Here is a 15961-nt window from a genome sequence, read left to right on the forward strand (position 1 = left end):
ATTATGAAATGTCCTTCCTGTCTCTTCTTCACCTTGTCTCTTCTGTCAGCACTCTTTTCCAGGACTGATAGTTACCAGGCTCAGTTGCTCATAAAGATTCTGACTTCCATTAATTTCCTTTTTGCTTGTAATAGAGCTTCCAAATATATCTAAAGGACTTGCTTTTTCTCTTCTTGCTCTGTATCTGAGGAGTGAAAAAGCTATCCTGACCAAGCTGCTTTCCTTGCTCTGTCACCAGGTTAGCTTTATTTGCACATCGTGAAGATGGACCTGGTATTCCAGCAGATATCAAACTGTTTGATATCTTTTCACAGCAGGTTGCTACTGTTATACAGGTATGTTTGGTATCCCTGCATGCTGTTTTGGGGGTGTTTATTTACAGAGTTCTGTGCTTTAATATCAACTTGGTGCTGTCTTAAATTTCAGTCTCGGCAGGATATGCCCTCAGAGGATGTGGTGTCTTTGCAAGTTTCTCTCATTAACTTGGCTATGAAATGCTATCCAGACCGTGTGGACTATGTTGACAAGGTGTTAGAGACTACTGTGGAAATATTCAACAAACTTAATCTGGAACAGTAAGTGTCTCTTGCATTTTCTTTGCCATGGCAAATAATACCCTAAAATCAGGCCTTCTGCATTTCACCACATTTGGTGAGCTAGCAGAGCCATGCTCTGGATGTGTAAGGTCAGTGCTTTTGGACTGAGATAAACTCCTGACTAACCAGGACTTTCTCCCCTGTGCATAGGTTGTGCTGTACTGCCACCACAATGTTACGTGCATTTTGTAGGCATCCCTTACAACACCCTAGAGTGCTGCTATTGCTGCATTTTCAGCCACTCTCTCTACTTCTGCTGGCAGCAACTTAAGATGTGCCTTTGTTACTGCATGTTCCCAAAGAACAAGATCTGACTTACTTTGATACCTGTTCCCTTTCCTTGGTAGTTGTTGTATACCTCAGAAATGATACTCTGAAGCAGACTTTAAACCTGTCTACATGTGTGAACCATTGATTAATTGGGTTTTTTTTGCGTATGTTTTCTTTCAGTATTGCAACAAGCAGTGCTGTTTCAAAGGAGCTGACTAGACTTTTGAAAATCCCAGTTGATACTTACAACAATATCCTGACAGTTCTGAAACTAAAACATTTTCACCCACTCTTTGAATACTTTGATTACGAGTCCAGGAAGAGCATGAGTTGTTATGTGCTTAGCAATGTATTGGATTATAACACAGAAATTGTGTCCCAAGAACAGGTATGATATAAGTTAACTTGAAATTCTAGGTATTTGACTGTTCAAAGACCTGAAAACACATAGTGACTTCATGCAGGGCATGCCCCTGCTTCCCCTTGCACAGACTATCCCACTTGGTAACTCTTCCTTCTGTGTTCTTAAACGTCTTTGAACATTTTACCTAACCTCATCCTAGAGTCTACTTCTGATTTACCACATCTCAGCCTAGACACTAATCTGTTAGGTGTGAACAAAGACCCTGAATCTCTTTAAAACTGGGTCTGCTATCTAAAAAAGGCTACACAGCCTCTGGAATATGAATTTCCTCTGCAGTGCTGTGCTGCCCTGTCCCACTTGTGCTGAGGGGAACCCTTGTTCAGGGTGTAAGGCACATATGTCTGAAGCATCACCACTATGAGTGGCTGTAAAGATGTTCCCAGTAGCTGGCAATTTATGCTTATGGACTACTGTAGTTTAAACAGAGCTTCTGTTGCCTTTAACAGGTTGATGCTATCATGAATTTGGTATCCACACTGATCCAGGATCAACCAGATCAGCCTGCTGAAGATCCTGACCCTGAGGACTTTGCTGATGAGCAAAGTCTTGTGGGAAGATTTATTCATCTGCTGCGTTCTGATGACCCTGACCAGCAGTACCTGGTTGGTGACTGGTGCTTCTCAATGTCTGTGCTCTCTGAACAGTCACAGTTCTTGCATTATTGACTGTACAAGACTTGAGTGAAGCTGGGAGCTGGGCCATCACTGCTCTGGCACCACAAACTCAGTAGTGAACATTATGTATGACACCTTTAGTGGTAGGATATGTTTTTTATTCAGAAAAAATCAGATGAAGACTAGCATTTGTTGATTTAAAGTTTTCATCCTGTGAGGTGGCAACTATCTGTATTAGTTAGTGGAACTTAATGTTCTGACAACTTCATATAACCATCTCTTGAAAACATCACAAGTGCTGTTTGGAGTATTGTGTTGTGTGTGTATTTTGATACCAAGAGACTTCAAAGAATCTCAGAAAATACATCTTAGTATGGCTGGCCCTAGGGATTTTAATTTCTGTAAGGGTGGGGTCTTCATACAGCATGTAGTGTCCTGCTGCTTGGTTACAAATTATTTTCCTCTGCTTGGTCCATCTGTAACAGTAGATTTGACATGTCCTTGAAACTTGTGCATTATGGTATTTTTTAACCATTTGAGTTGATCTGTGGCAGCTTAATGTAGTTCTCTGTTGTTAATCTGCTATGTCTGGCTTTAGGGAAGTCACTTAAACTTCAAATAAACTATCTGGAGAAGTGTGTGTTAGATGAGAGGGCCAGAGATATTCTGTCTATGCCAGGTCCACTGGAGAAGCTGGCAGAAGCTGTGCTGAAGTTGGATGCTGCTGCAGATGGCACAGCTCATGTCGGAGTCAGGCCTGCTTAGGGACTACTGTGAAGTTACAGTTTGTGCCTGAAATAAAATTGACTGACTCTGTCCTGAAGTTGCAGCAACATCTCACTGTATAAACAGTGAGAATAGAGCAACAGAATGATGTGCAAACTATGCACTAACATTGATTTAGCTTGCCTTTAAGGTCTGTATAAAAATTCTTGCTTGAAGTGTAATAAAACTTGTGTAATGGGTAGAAGCATAACTTTACAGAAATTGGAGACAGTTATGTTTCAGGACCTTATTGATGGAGTAAAGGAGAGGTTTTTTGTTTTGGTTTTTTTTTTTCCTAATAGAGAGCAAAGCTTCCCTCAATAGAATGCTAGCACCAAGGAAATTGATATTTCTCCCCCAAAAGAATTTACATCGCTAGAGATGTTGAAGCTGTTTCTGCCAAGCTTGAGTGTCAGTCTTTCTCATCTAGCAGTGCTTTGCTTTAATCACACTGACCACCCTTAAATGCCATCAAAGGACTTGTCACATTATCTTTTAGGTACAATTCTATGAGCTACTTAACACCTTTTAGTAATAATGCTTAATAACTCCCTCAGCATCACAAATGCTTGCATCAAATTTTTCTACAATACAGCAGCAGCAGGAAAAAATCCAAGGCTATAGGATTTTCACAGTATCTCATTTTAAATTATCCATTCTGTATGGAAGAGAGATGAAATACAAATTCAAACAGCCTGGTCCCAAGTGTATTAGCCAGAGTGGCTAACCAGTGTGTAATGGGTGATTACGGACTTCTGTGAGTTCAGGTTATTTACATGAATTCTGTATCTAACCTATGAATACATTGAGGGTGGGGCACTGAGCTTCCCTTGAGTGCTCATTTCTGTGAAGGAGTCTCTGAGCTCACAGTGCTTCTGTTGTAGATCCTCAACACTGCCCGGAAGCACTTTGGGGCAGGGGGGAACCAGCGCATTCGTTTCACGCTGCCACCCTTGGTTTTTGCTGCCTACCAGCTCGCTTTTCGCTACAAAGAGAACTCCAAAGTGGTAAGTTCACCTCTAGCTTGCTCTTGTACGCTTGCTTGGCTTTGTTTTCTTAAAAATCCGTTTTATCTGGCTACATAAGTATGCTTGGATTTGATACAGAAGGCTAGTTTTGTTTGGGTTTTTTTTCAAGGCAGATTTTTTTCTTGAGGTTTGAATGCTTTTTAGTTTAAGGAACATTTTTATCAAGTCATAGTAAATTAGTACTTGAGAAGTGATGAAGCAGAAAATCAGTGACTGATTATGTGCCTTTAGTGGACTCCAGAACTGATGGCATGAAACTGATTTAAATTTGGATATTGAAATTCATAAAATTCTAAACTGTACCTACATTATTGTAGTGTTTCTAAACTGACAAAAAAGCATTTGCTTTAGCTTACACAGTAGTAGTAAAAGTGTATGTTAAGAGAATGACTGATCGACTTTGGCTCTTAAATGCTTTCTGATTGATTGATTCTGATACCTTAAACATGTATTTCCTTTATTGTGGGTGTTATATTGTGGGGATATAAGTTTAAATGTTAGTTAAAATACTCTTCAAAACAAAGATTTTAAAATTCTCTGCTTCCATTTGCTCTGGACAGAGCAGAATTTTTCTCCCCTTGTCTAATTAGGCTTTTGCTCAGTTGTGTGCTAAGCATAGCTGTCCTAACTGCAGTTCAGTGTAGGCTTCTGAGAAAGGCTCCTATGAGCTGGTAGGAAAAATGGGTGTGAAATTTTTGTAAATAAAATAAATACTTTGTGCAGACCCTCTGAAGCCAACACTGTACTGCTGGGGCACTGGAGTGGCATCAGAGGGCAACAGACTGGAGCACTTAACAGATCTTAGTACAATTTAGATTCCCTTTTCCTTGTAGCAATGCTCTTGTTCAAGCCTTTACATGTTTTTCTTGTCTAGGATGACAAATGGGAAAAGAAGTGCCAGAAGATCTTCTCGTTTGCTCATCAGACCATCAGTGCTCTGATCAAAGCAGAGCTGGCAGAGCTGCCTCTGCGCCTCTTCCTGCAGGGAGCACTGGCTGCAGGAGAGATCGGCTTTGAAAATCACGAAACTGTGGCCTATGAGTTCATGTCCCAGGTGAGTGTCTCCATTAGAGCTGGTGTCCTGTGCTGCCTTTAATTAGATTTGGGTAGGTTTGTTGAGCACTGAACCATCTGGTGTGATGAAAACACCTGAAATGATGGACAGCCAATGCTACTAGGTAGAAACTCCTCATTTCATTCTTGCTTCCCAGGCTGCTGTGGAATTAAGCTCCATTGCTACTGATTTGAATACTCAGTCTGACAACAGTGGTACGTTGCAATGCTGCCTCCTGCTCGTGTAGTTGGCTCACTGGAGGAGTGTAGTTTCTCAGCATAAAATGCTCCTTCACTGCTTCTGTCTCCAGCTCTTGATATCCAGCTGGTATTGCCCTGACCACAAGCACTCTTTGGAAGTTTTCTAAAATCTACGGTGTTCACAAATGCTATGCTGGGCTTTGCCAATTAAAATCCTTGTATTGGAACCTACTATACACTACTCTGAAAATCTATTTGAACTTGTAACTTGATCTTAAGCCTTACTTGTTGCAAAAACCTTCCCCTCCTACCCATCATATAAAGAACCAATGTGTTCCATGTTATCCATGTTGTAGCTTTGTCCTAATATTTCCCTTAATACTGCTACTAAATGCATGGTTTTAAACAGAGTTGCTGCTAAGCCCAGTTTGCTCACTGTGTTGTATCAGTTGCTGTTGTCGCACAGCTCTGACTATGAGAGCAGCATGGCAATTACATGCTTTCCATTGGAGATACAGTTCAAGATTTGTCTATTCTCTGGAGATTCTTCATCCATGTAGCAGCAGTGCAAGTGCATTTCTTACCTACTCTGTCATCACTGACCTGCCATCAACTCCTGCTCTGCTGTTTTGTGTGTTTCAAAGAACGAAATCTTCTTCAAGGCCTGTTTCTGGCTGCTGAAGTTGTGTGTTTGAATAGGTGCTTGAAATGAGGAAAAACTCCATCTTCACATTATATGTGGGATCACACTTGTTTACTATGACCACTTGAATACTATTTCTTTTAAGACCTTTTTCTGGTCTGTGAATTTACTTAATTTTTACACTCTACATGAAAGATTTTTTTTTTTCCTGCCTGAATCTTTTAACAAATGCAAACTGGACAGGACAGTTTCTTGCTGTGTCAGTAGCAGGTGTGATTTATTTCTTTTCTGATGTGTTCTGATTGGATCTTGCTTTGTCCCTTGTCTAGGCCTTCTCTCTATATGAAGATGAAATCAGTGACTCAAAAGCACAGCTGGCTGCAATCACCTTGATAATTGGGACATTTGAGAGGATGAAGTGCTTCAGTGAGGAGAACCATGAGCCTTTGAGAACTCAGTGTGCACTGGCAGCCTCCAAACTGCTGAAGAAGCCAGACCAGTGCAGAGCTGTGAGCACTTGTGCCCATCTGTTCTGGTCTGGCCGAAACACTGACAAGAATGGAGAGGAGGTAAGAACCATCTGACAGCAGTGGGGCACATTCTGCCTCAGTAGTAGTTCTGCCTTCCTTCTGTAGACATTTCTAAAGTAGATAACACTGGGGAAGTAGCTTTGGCTGGAATTTACCCTAATATATGAAACTTATAAAACTTTAGTTTTAGTGTAAACTGCATAAATAAAAAAAAAGGAAAAAATGCTAATTTAAGGGTGGAGGTACCAGGCAAGCTTTTGAGCGTCAGCTAATTAAAGGCTGCTTGACTGGGCTACACTTTGCTTGTGTTTATGATATCAGCTCAGTTTGTGTGTGAACTACTAAACTTCCAAATTATAGATACAAGTTGTTGAAGTAAATGTAAATAAATCCTGTGTTCTCCAGGGCTTGTCACATAAGCTGTTGTCATTTTAAAGAGCAGTGTTTGAAACATTTTTCAAAGTATGCATTCTGGTACATACTGCGAAGTTGAGTTAATTGGTCTCATAATTGAAGGCTTTCAGCAGCTGTTTGTTACTGTGTGATTTAACAGAATCTAATGTTGGTGGCGGTCAGGCAGGGTGGGCTTTCAGTGACAGCTTGCTCTGCAGTTTGTGTAGTTTTGTGTTTCTGTGGCAGACCCCCAGGAAATGCTGTGTGTAAGGGAAAAAATACTGGAACTCCCTAGGTTCTTTTGTTTCTTGTAACTTTGGTGTTGTTCCTTCTAGCTTCATGGAGGAAAAAGAGTGATGGAATGCCTAAAGAAGGCTCTGAAGATAGCAAATCAGTGCATGGACCCTTCTCTGCAAGTCCAGCTTTTCATAGAAATTCTGAATAGATATATCTATTTTTATGAAAAGGAAAATGAGGCGGTGAGTGGAAATCCATTCTCTGTTCCATCTTTTTTAGAGTGTTCCTTTAAACTCTTCATTCGTACTTGTACCACAAATTCTCTTTAGCTTGCCTGGTAGCCTCATAAGAGGTACAAGTTCTTGTGGTAAGAGAGGAGTAAATTCTTGATGTGCTAGTAAAATTATTGGATTAAACTTTTGCTTCTCACACTGGGGGAAAATGTTTGCAGTTCAGTTATGAATTTAAATATTATGAGACTTTTGTACCTGAAATATTTTAGATTAAAACTTACTGGAACTTAGATGAGAAAGTATTAAGATTCTAGCTTTAGAGGTACCTAACTTAATGTGCACATAAGGGAAAGAAAATTCTTTACAGGTATTCATGGTCACTGCTGGCTCTGCCTGGTTGATGTAAGTTTTAATTTCACAAAATAGATATGACACCATATCTACTCATCTTAAATTGTGTGTGAGTGTAATCTGAGATAGTTACCCGATCCATTTTCTGTTAGCAGATAAAGAAGAGTTATGCAGTTTAAAAACCTGCTTGGTCAAGTAGAGATCAGTGTCTCCTCTGATGTCATTGATTGAGAGCAAACATTAAAGAACACCCTGTAGTTCTGAGAGAATTCCTAAAGAAATTTGAGGGATTTGCTGACTTTCCAATAACTAAACTGGCTTCTCAGTATAGGAGTGCTCTAGTAGAGGACATGCAGTATCTGATGGAGATGAAAATAAAGCTTTGAATTTCAAAGCACTTGGCAGATGTAAAAATACTCTTTGGATATTCTGATGGCTTGCGGTGCATTTTGTGTAGTGTTGTACTTCAGCCTGTGGGCAGCCATGACTTGTTCTCTAAGAATAACTTTAAATCTGATATTACCATCCTGACTGACTTCTGGAAGAAACAATTCTCACTGTGCATAAACAGTCTGGTTGGGTGTGCCATTTGTTTGAAGATTTTTAAATTTGTATTAAATACACTGGAGATAAATGCTGTTGGAATAGTTACAAATCTATCAGGCTTATGACAAGTTTTTCACATTTGCTGGGGTGGGGGAATTTCCACAGAACTCTGAAATTAGAAGGGTCCTGTGAGGAACCAGAGGCAGTCCCCAACAGTTTGTCTGCATACAGTCTTACCAGCATTTTGAAGGATTGTCCAAATACAGATAGCTTAAAGACAAGTCTGTTAAAACTAGTGTCTGTGCACTTGTACACAGGTGGTGTTAACTTCTGTTTTATGTTGTGTAGGTGACAGTGCAGGTTTTGAATCAGCTTATACAGAAGATCAGAGAAGATCTCCCAAACCTTGAGTCTACTGAAGAAACAGAACAAATTAACAAACACTTTCACAACACACTGGAGCACTTGCGTCTGAGGAGGGAATCACCAGAATCTGAGGGGCCAATTTATGAAGGTCTTGTTCTTTAGAAAGACACTCACTGTACCTGTTTTCATTTACATACTTTTTTTTTTTTTAAGATAGGTTCCTAGGTTGTGCCTTTCAGAAATGTCAAGTTAACATTCTTGTGTTCAGTCTGGCACTTCAAACACTTATGTTGAGTACTCTAACAAATTTGGAAGGTTGGACCAGCAACTACAGGTTTCATCAGTTAGCATGGCTGAAACTTTCTTTGAAGTCCATGTGACATGGTAGGGCTCTTCAGTTTTGATTTCTCTTCTGTCTGTTCACTGTTGCTTCTGTAGCACTAGAGCTCTAAACTGGCAGTGACTGTCAGCTGAAACTGTGTCTGATCTTTACAGAGCATCAGATTTTTGGGATTATTGTATGTCCAATTCTGCTTGTGCTTTTCTTTTAATGCGAGTTAAGACTAAGTGTAATATTTTTCCCTAAAACTAGAATATATTAATGCATGTTTGGAGAGTTTTAAAGTACCATGTTCAAAAACAGAAGTTATATTTTGCATATTAAGGCTCTGTGACATTCAGTGAGGGCCAGTACTGTGCACAGGGCATATTTATCAAGATAATTTTGTTCCAAATAGTATAAAAAAATAGAGAAATTGCAATCTATATAGATATGTATAACCTTCATTACTGTAAATTTAGGGGAAAATGCATTACACAAGTTTATTCAGTATCATGATTTTGCACCGGTGAAACAATAAAGTTGCTATTAACACCTGTTGTTTCATGTGTTTTCAGAGCCCACTGTTGAACCCAAAGCTAATGTTGAACCTTCTGAAAAAAGTGAAAAAACTTTTGTTTTGTAGGGACAGAAAAAATCAAGGCATAGTTACCCTGGTGGAGCTGGGTGGCTGCTGGCATTTCTGATGTAGGGGCTTGTGATACAGACCCAGTGTTTCTCCACATGGTGCTGAGATGATGTGTGCTCACATTTCAGAATGCTTTTATGACATACCTGGAGCAAGGAAGAATCCTACTGGATTCTGTGCCAGAGAGTTGATGGCAATGGAATGACAGTGCTGTAGGAAACTGAGCAGTAGAGCACAGGCAGTGGCAGCTCCTGGGAAGCGGGTCCAGTCCATGGGTTAATGCCAGTTGCTGAAAGTTTGACCTGTCTGGTTTGCCTTTAGTGAATGTGGTATTCTAAAGATAACTGATTGAATTGCATTACTCCTTGAGTGACCACTGCCTTCTCAAGATGTGTCCTGGCTTGACTGGATAGTAAATGAGACTTGGGTGGGGATTGTTCAGTAATTTAGTGCTACCTGTTTTCTGAAAAAGGCAAATACAATCCTAGGAAACAATTGCAGAGGATACTAAAATTAGATCACTAATATACTGATGAGTAAGTCTGGCTTGGAAGGGAGGAGGAATGAATGGGGAGATAATTTAAAAGCTTTACTTCCCCAGGCTTATAACTGATCCTAATTAAAAAAATTGTGTTGCTCTGTATCTGTTGAAACTATTCCTCCTAGGAGAACTGTTAAGCTGTTTTGTTATAGCATATCCATGGCAGAATGTGGTGATGATGTTCATGTGGATACATCCATAGTGTAGGGATGTTCATGTGGATACATCCATAGTGTAGGGATATGTCCTCCTAGTTTACAGTGTTTGCTAGCCATGTTTGTTTAGTCCTCAGTGTCAGTTCTTGTAACTTAGGAAGTGTTTTTGAAATGCCAGTTTTGCAGTGTAAACTACAGTCACCCCAACGTTGCAGACTGATGCTTTTATACCCTCTCCCACTTGTTAGGGCTACACAGTTACAACTCTTCCACAGCTCTTAAATACATTTATTGAAAGTTTACAAAGTAAATAATTTTACTGCTTATAAACTTTAAGATTGTATTACCATGCATTTTGACTGTGGCAGTGGACAACTGGAGCTGTTCAGTAACTATCACTTTTCAGCAAGGAAAGCATCTGCTAGGTTATGTAGTAAATGCTGGTGATGCTGGAACAACCTTGTATCATTAGTGATTCTCAGTGTGACACCTTGTGGGACAAATCTACTCCAAACTCAGGATCAGTTGTAGGAGCTCTCCCGTGGCACAGACACAATGGCAGAGACACTCTTGGGCAGTAGCAAGGCTGTAAATTGTAACAGACTTTGTGTGGTGTCAGTCATGATGCATAACCTGGGAAATATCTCTACACTTTAAGTGCTGCTTTCTTGACCACTAATGACTTGATGGATGGAAAGATTCATTGGGTGGGGTAGGGGAAAACAAGACTTTTTTAAAATTTATTTTTTTAATCTAGCCAGAAGTAGTAAAACTGCAACTGTTTTAAAAAATTACTGGAAGGGAAGCTTACCTAAAGCTCTGTCATGGATCTCATAGACTATTTAGGCTTACTCTGTCCTTACAGCAAAACATAGAGTAATGCCCTCAGCCCTGTAAGGAGTAGAGTTTTGGCCTCAGTAGATTCCTGGCAATGCAGGATTCAGGTGGGGGCAGGAAGTCACTGCTGAGGGAGGGAACTCTTAGTGAAACTCTTCTGGTGTGTAGGTTACCAATTCTTTTATCTCCTATTATAAAGCTCAAAACCCTAATATACTTCTGTTCCTGGACTTTATTCTACTAAATATTCCACTCTTTTCTATTTCCATCACCTTTTCCACTCAAATCAGTGCTCCCTTTCCTGCTACAGTTGCTCAGCTTCTCTGGTAACATCACTGTTGTGCTGCCTCCTGTCCCATGCTTTTCCTGTATTTTTATTGTTGGTCATGTCTTGTCTGGCTTGCCACTAAGTGGATGGGGGAAAAACATCCTAGACTTAACTGAGGCCCTTAATGTCTTGAAGTGGGTTTGGGGTAAGCTATAGCAGATTCAAGGTTATTGCTTTCTGAAATTCCAGCAATACTTAGTTATTAAAAATGACAGAGCCCAAACTCTACTTATTAGCCATGAATGCTATTTTTGTTTTCAGCACTTCAACATTAGTGCACCATTACCAGAAAACATACTGTTGGTGTAATTTTCCAAACAGCTTTGAAAAATGACCTTTCTTTTCACTGCTGTGATTTTCCCAGCTATGTTGATGACTGTATTTCTACATGTTCATAAATATCTACACTTGTGCCTACCTACCAGTATCCCATAAATATTTGCAGGTATTGCAATACTGGCTTTTTTGGTGCTCCCATGAAATCAAAGATGTACAAATTTTCAGCCTTCCTACTTTTCACATCAAAATGTCAGGATGAATTTTGGCCTTTTGTGGACACAGGAGTTTTATGAAGGCTTTCCTAAAGCTCATGTGACACAGTGGGTAGAGAACAGGGTTAATGGCTGAGTTCACCCACAGAAGCCAGAATGAGATCTCATAGAGGGAATAGTGCACACAGTGCCCATGGCAGGCTGCCCTGATGATCATCAGGAGTGTGTATGGAGCCCAGCACAACCCAAACACACAGACAATAACTGCTAAAGACTTTGCTACTCTTTTATCCCGGGAAAGTCTAAATCTGTTTGCCATAATGTTAGCCACGTCTACTTTGCTGCTGGGCTGGCAAAGGCTTTCTGTTGCTTTGGAGAAGCCATTCCTGGGAGGCCTGGTCTTTACATCCACCTGCAGGGGTGGAAGGTCATGACTGACACTCAGATTTGATGGCTGATTGCCAAGCTCAGCTGAGGCCTGAAGTCTTGGAGCCTTCTTTAGGTGAAGAAGGCTGCTTGCTTTCTTCTCGTGCTTGTCTCTGTTAGTTGGCTTTACAAAAAACACAGTGTGTTCCCTTTTTTCCCTCTGGAAATTGATTTCACAGTCCTCTTGAGCAGGTGAGAGTTTTTCATTTCGGAGCAATGTGCGTTTCCTGATGTTAAGGTAAATACTTAAATTAAAGTACGTAACAGTGATAAAAGGTGTAAAGAATTCAACAGTAGAGGCAATCATTAGGAAATACCAGTTGTAGAAGAATTCTGCATGACATTCTCCTTCAGGGAGGATGCTCTTTTGGGCAATGTGCTCCCAACTGAGAATGGCTGGCCCATAGAGGAGAAAAGCAGCAATCCATACAATCATCATCTTCAGTACTGCATTTCTGGTCATCCCTTGCTGAGCCCTGTAGCTGACCTGAGGGACAAGAGTCACACACATTACACATATCCCAAACAGTTACGTGGCTGTGTTGGAGCATGGCCCTCTCTGTCACTTGTGAGGGTTGGTGAGAGACAGGCTTTGGGATGAGGGTTAGACCAAACTTACTGGTATCACAGAAGAGTTATTTCTGAAATATGCCTTCCAAGAAACCTGATCAAGGTGATTGGCTAAGTTCTGAGACCATGCATCAGATCTTAAAAGCTCAAAAACAAAATCTTCAAAGCAAATAACCACTGCTCTTCCTAGAATTGGAAGAGTTGCTTCATATTTAATTGATTTAGCTGTGATACCTGTTTACAAAATGGTTAAAATATGTATTGGACCCTTTATTTGGAATTTTAAAGTAATTTTAAATACATAAAAGGGTTTGAATTCACAGAACATCATGCAAGCTCTTTCCTTTCTGCTTTGTAGAAAGATTTTTTCTTAATGTGAAAATCACTCAAAAAATTACAACATCTTCTGTTTGATATACTTAATTTAATTCTTTCATGAAGTACTTGCAGAATTCCTGATTGCAGTTAAGGTGTATAGATGGAGTGTTGTGGTTGGCAAAGTGCTTTACAGAAGAATAACTGATTTCCATTATTTAGAAAATAGAGAAGCTAAGGTGCAGAAATAGTAAGTGTGTCAGTAATACCAGGTCAGTAAGCCATATCACCAATGGAATTCATCAGAATATTAAAGTCATCTTCTCTATTCTGATTCCCTGGAATATTTGTCCCTGAGGCATTGGACAAATACTCATGTAGTGGCTTGGAATTAACCCTTCATGTCTCCATGGTAGGCAGCCACACAGCCTTTGGAATATGAAGTCCTCAGCCTTAAATTCTGTACAGGGTTCAGATTTACTGCCCCCATCTGTCTTGATCTCCACGGCCAGTGCTGTTCTGGTAGAGGAGCCACAGAGCTGAGCAAACCTGAGTGTGTCTGAACTGGGTCTGATTTTGCAGTCCTTAATAAAGCTATGAATAATTCCAGGAGCAGTCTTGGAGGAAGCCACCATTTTCATTGAGATAGAGAATAATTTGGAACTTCAGATATTCCTGTTTATATGTTCTCATACTGCCCTAACCCAATAGTAATTTTCTGTACTCTTGCTTGGGGAGGGATTTTTATATGAGGGATTAATTTGAAGTATTTTAAAACTGATGATTATTTTCATTTATTATGACCAGTTTCCATTTCTGTTTCTGAAACCATCTAGTTTATATATTTATACTATGTGCATAGTCATGAGAGATTGGTTTATGAAAGAAAAATTCGTGGCTAATTCAGAACCTAGAAAATAAAGGAATTCTGAGTGTTGACTGTTTAAGAATTAATCTGTTCATTTCTCCCTCTTCAAAAAGGAGTTGGTAAAACTACTGAATTGATTCTGCAGCCTCTCTTTGTACTGTTTGTGATTTAAATGAGCAACAAACATAAATTAACATTTTAAGAAAATGTGGGTGCAACATAACCAAGTGTGTGTAGAAGTGTGAAACCTACTAACAAGTGAAACGTGTTATTTTGACACCACCCAAACTACTTTGAGGCATTAAGGTCTAGGTGAAAATTAAGTGCAAAGTCTCATCTTCCCTTTTTAATAAGTGGCATGCTGCAGCTATTTCTGTGGTCATTACATAGAAATAGCATTTGCATCCTGTGCAAGACGTTAACTTACAAGCTGCCGCTTTTGACCCATACACAGCCCTCCACATCCAATTTCCCCGACAATTTGATACCCGCTGCAAGGAGGTCTCTGCCTTGGGCCTCAGCTGGGCTGCCGTGGGCTATCGGCTGCCAGCGGGGGCACAGCCGTGTCCTGAGCCCGCAGCCCTGGTTCAGCTGGGTAATACTGTTACAACTTATTCAAGATGCAACTGAAGAGGAAAAAGTAAACCTTGTTCCCTCTGCAGACACAGCCTGTGCCTGTTTCTAAAGCAGACTACTCTTGCACTGTAAAAGTGAGAAGGAAATGCACTTTCTGGAAAAGCCGATCACTCCCACAACTATTCCCAGTCCTGAGAGGAGCTACCTCGATCGCCCCAGTCTTACGTGCTGTTCGAGAGGGGCTCAAGGGCGTTGAAAGCCAAGTGCCCTAAGCAACCCCCCCCTGCCTGAAAGGGCAGCCCTGGAACCGCTGGCACCCCCTGCCCAGCCCTTACCGCTCTGGTGACACAGATGAACCTGTCGAAGCTGATCAGGACGATGTTGAAGACGGAGGCGGTACACACCAGGTAGTCCACCACGAGCCACAGCTTACACAAGCCCCTGCCGAGCCTCCACTCGCCCGTCAGCACGTAGGGGATGTAGAGGGGGATGCAGAAGCCGCCTGCGGACAGAGCTCGGCGGTGACACGGGCGGAGCCAACCCCCGCCCCGCGGCGCCCCGCTACTCACCCACCAGCAGGTCGGCGACGGCCAGGTTCAGGAAGAAGAAGTTTCCCTGCGTGCGGAGGCTCCGGTGCACCACGAACGCCAGAATGACCAGGGCGTTGCCCAGCACCGTGGCCAACACCAGCAGCCCCATGAGCGCGGCCAGCAGCGCGGCGGTGCCGGCGGGGAAGGGCCCGGCCGCCGCACAGGCGCTGCCGGACAGGTTGAGCCACGGCCCGTCCCGACCCATGGTGCCGCCGGAGAGCCCGCGGAGCCGCCCGGAGCCAGAGTCGGAGCTCGGCCACGGCACCGCCACGCCCCGCTCAGCCCCGCCGGGCGGAGCGAGAGGCCGGGCGGTGCAGCCTGGTGCAGCCCCGGCCTGCCCAGCCCAGTCCAGCCCCCTGCTGCGGTCGGTGCCGGTTCGGCCGGACGTGCTGGGGTCCGGCGGCGGCGCTGGGGACAGGGGAGCGCAGCCCCAGACCGCAGCCCGGGGCCCTGGGGCTGGCCGGAGCTCCCCGTTGCCGCTGCCCGCCCGGGACGCTCCCAGCGCCTCTCCCAGTCCCTCCCAGTCCGCTCGCTTGCCTGCCCTGCTCCCCACAGCGTACCTCAGCTCGTCCCCACGGCCCGCGGGGCTCCCCCATGTCTCTCTGTGCCGTTCCGGGCGGGCTGTGCCCTCTCGCCCTCAGGGGTCCATCCTGTGCCTCTGCCGAGCTCGGCTGCCTCGGCCTCAGCCTCTCCCTCCGGGTCAGCGCTAACGGGGGCTCGCTGCCCTGCCTGGCTGCTCCTTCCCACTACATTTGCAGGAATGAGGTATTTCTGAGACGTCTCTTTTCAAACGGGGCAGTGGCCTCGGACAGTGTTTGAAGTGCATTGCAGCAGAGGTGTCGGGAGCCGCTTTCGCCACAGAAGGCAGCTCTGCTCCCGAACCCAAACCCCGAGCAGCCAGGAAGGGCCGGGCTCTCCTCAGCCCCTGGCACGACGGCTGAGGGGGCCTGGGGAGCAGCAGGGGGACACAGTGACCCCTGGAAAAACTGCTCAGGCTGCTGAGGCTTGTTGACTTTGAAAGCTAATTCAGAAAAGGAAATACAGCT

General features: G+C 42.8%; 2 protein-coding genes across 2 annotated transcripts in view; one reads left to right on the forward strand and one right to left on the reverse strand.

The window, feature by feature from the left end:
* Window positions 1-9118, forward strand: part of VPS35 (VPS35 retromer complex component) — a 24732-nt gene extending 15614 nt beyond the window's left edge. Inside the window, 9 exon segments of the mRNA XM_062499653.1 lie at window positions 239-335; window positions 427-575; window positions 1047-1254; window positions 1737-1892; window positions 3554-3676; window positions 4572-4751; window positions 5924-6163; window positions 6853-6996; window positions 8233-9118. Coding sequence (XP_062355637.1) covers window positions 239-335; window positions 427-575; window positions 1047-1254; window positions 1737-1892; window positions 3554-3676; window positions 4572-4751; window positions 5924-6163; window positions 6853-6996; window positions 8233-8412 — 1477 coding nt within the window. The 3' untranslated portion in view covers window positions 8413-9118.
* Window positions 9119-11595: 2477 nt separating this feature from the next.
* LOC134048446 (histamine H3 receptor-like) lies at window positions 11596-15120 on the reverse strand. The gene is made up of 3 exons (XM_062500199.1): window positions 14895-15120; window positions 14661-14827; window positions 11596-12483 (listed from the first exon to the last, which is right to left on the reverse strand). The coding sequence occupies exons 1-3, from the start codon at window positions 15118-15120 to the stop codon at window positions 11596-11598; spliced, it is 1281 nt and encodes a 426-aa protein (XP_062356183.1).
* Window positions 15121-15961: the final 841 nt, after the last annotated feature.

The sequence above is a fragment of the Cinclus cinclus genome, chromosome 11, assembly GCF_963662255.1.
Source record: "Cinclus cinclus chromosome 11, bCinCin1.1, whole genome shotgun sequence".
In the NCBI taxonomy this organism is placed as follows: Eukaryota; Metazoa; Chordata; class Aves; order Passeriformes; family Cinclidae; genus Cinclus; species Cinclus cinclus.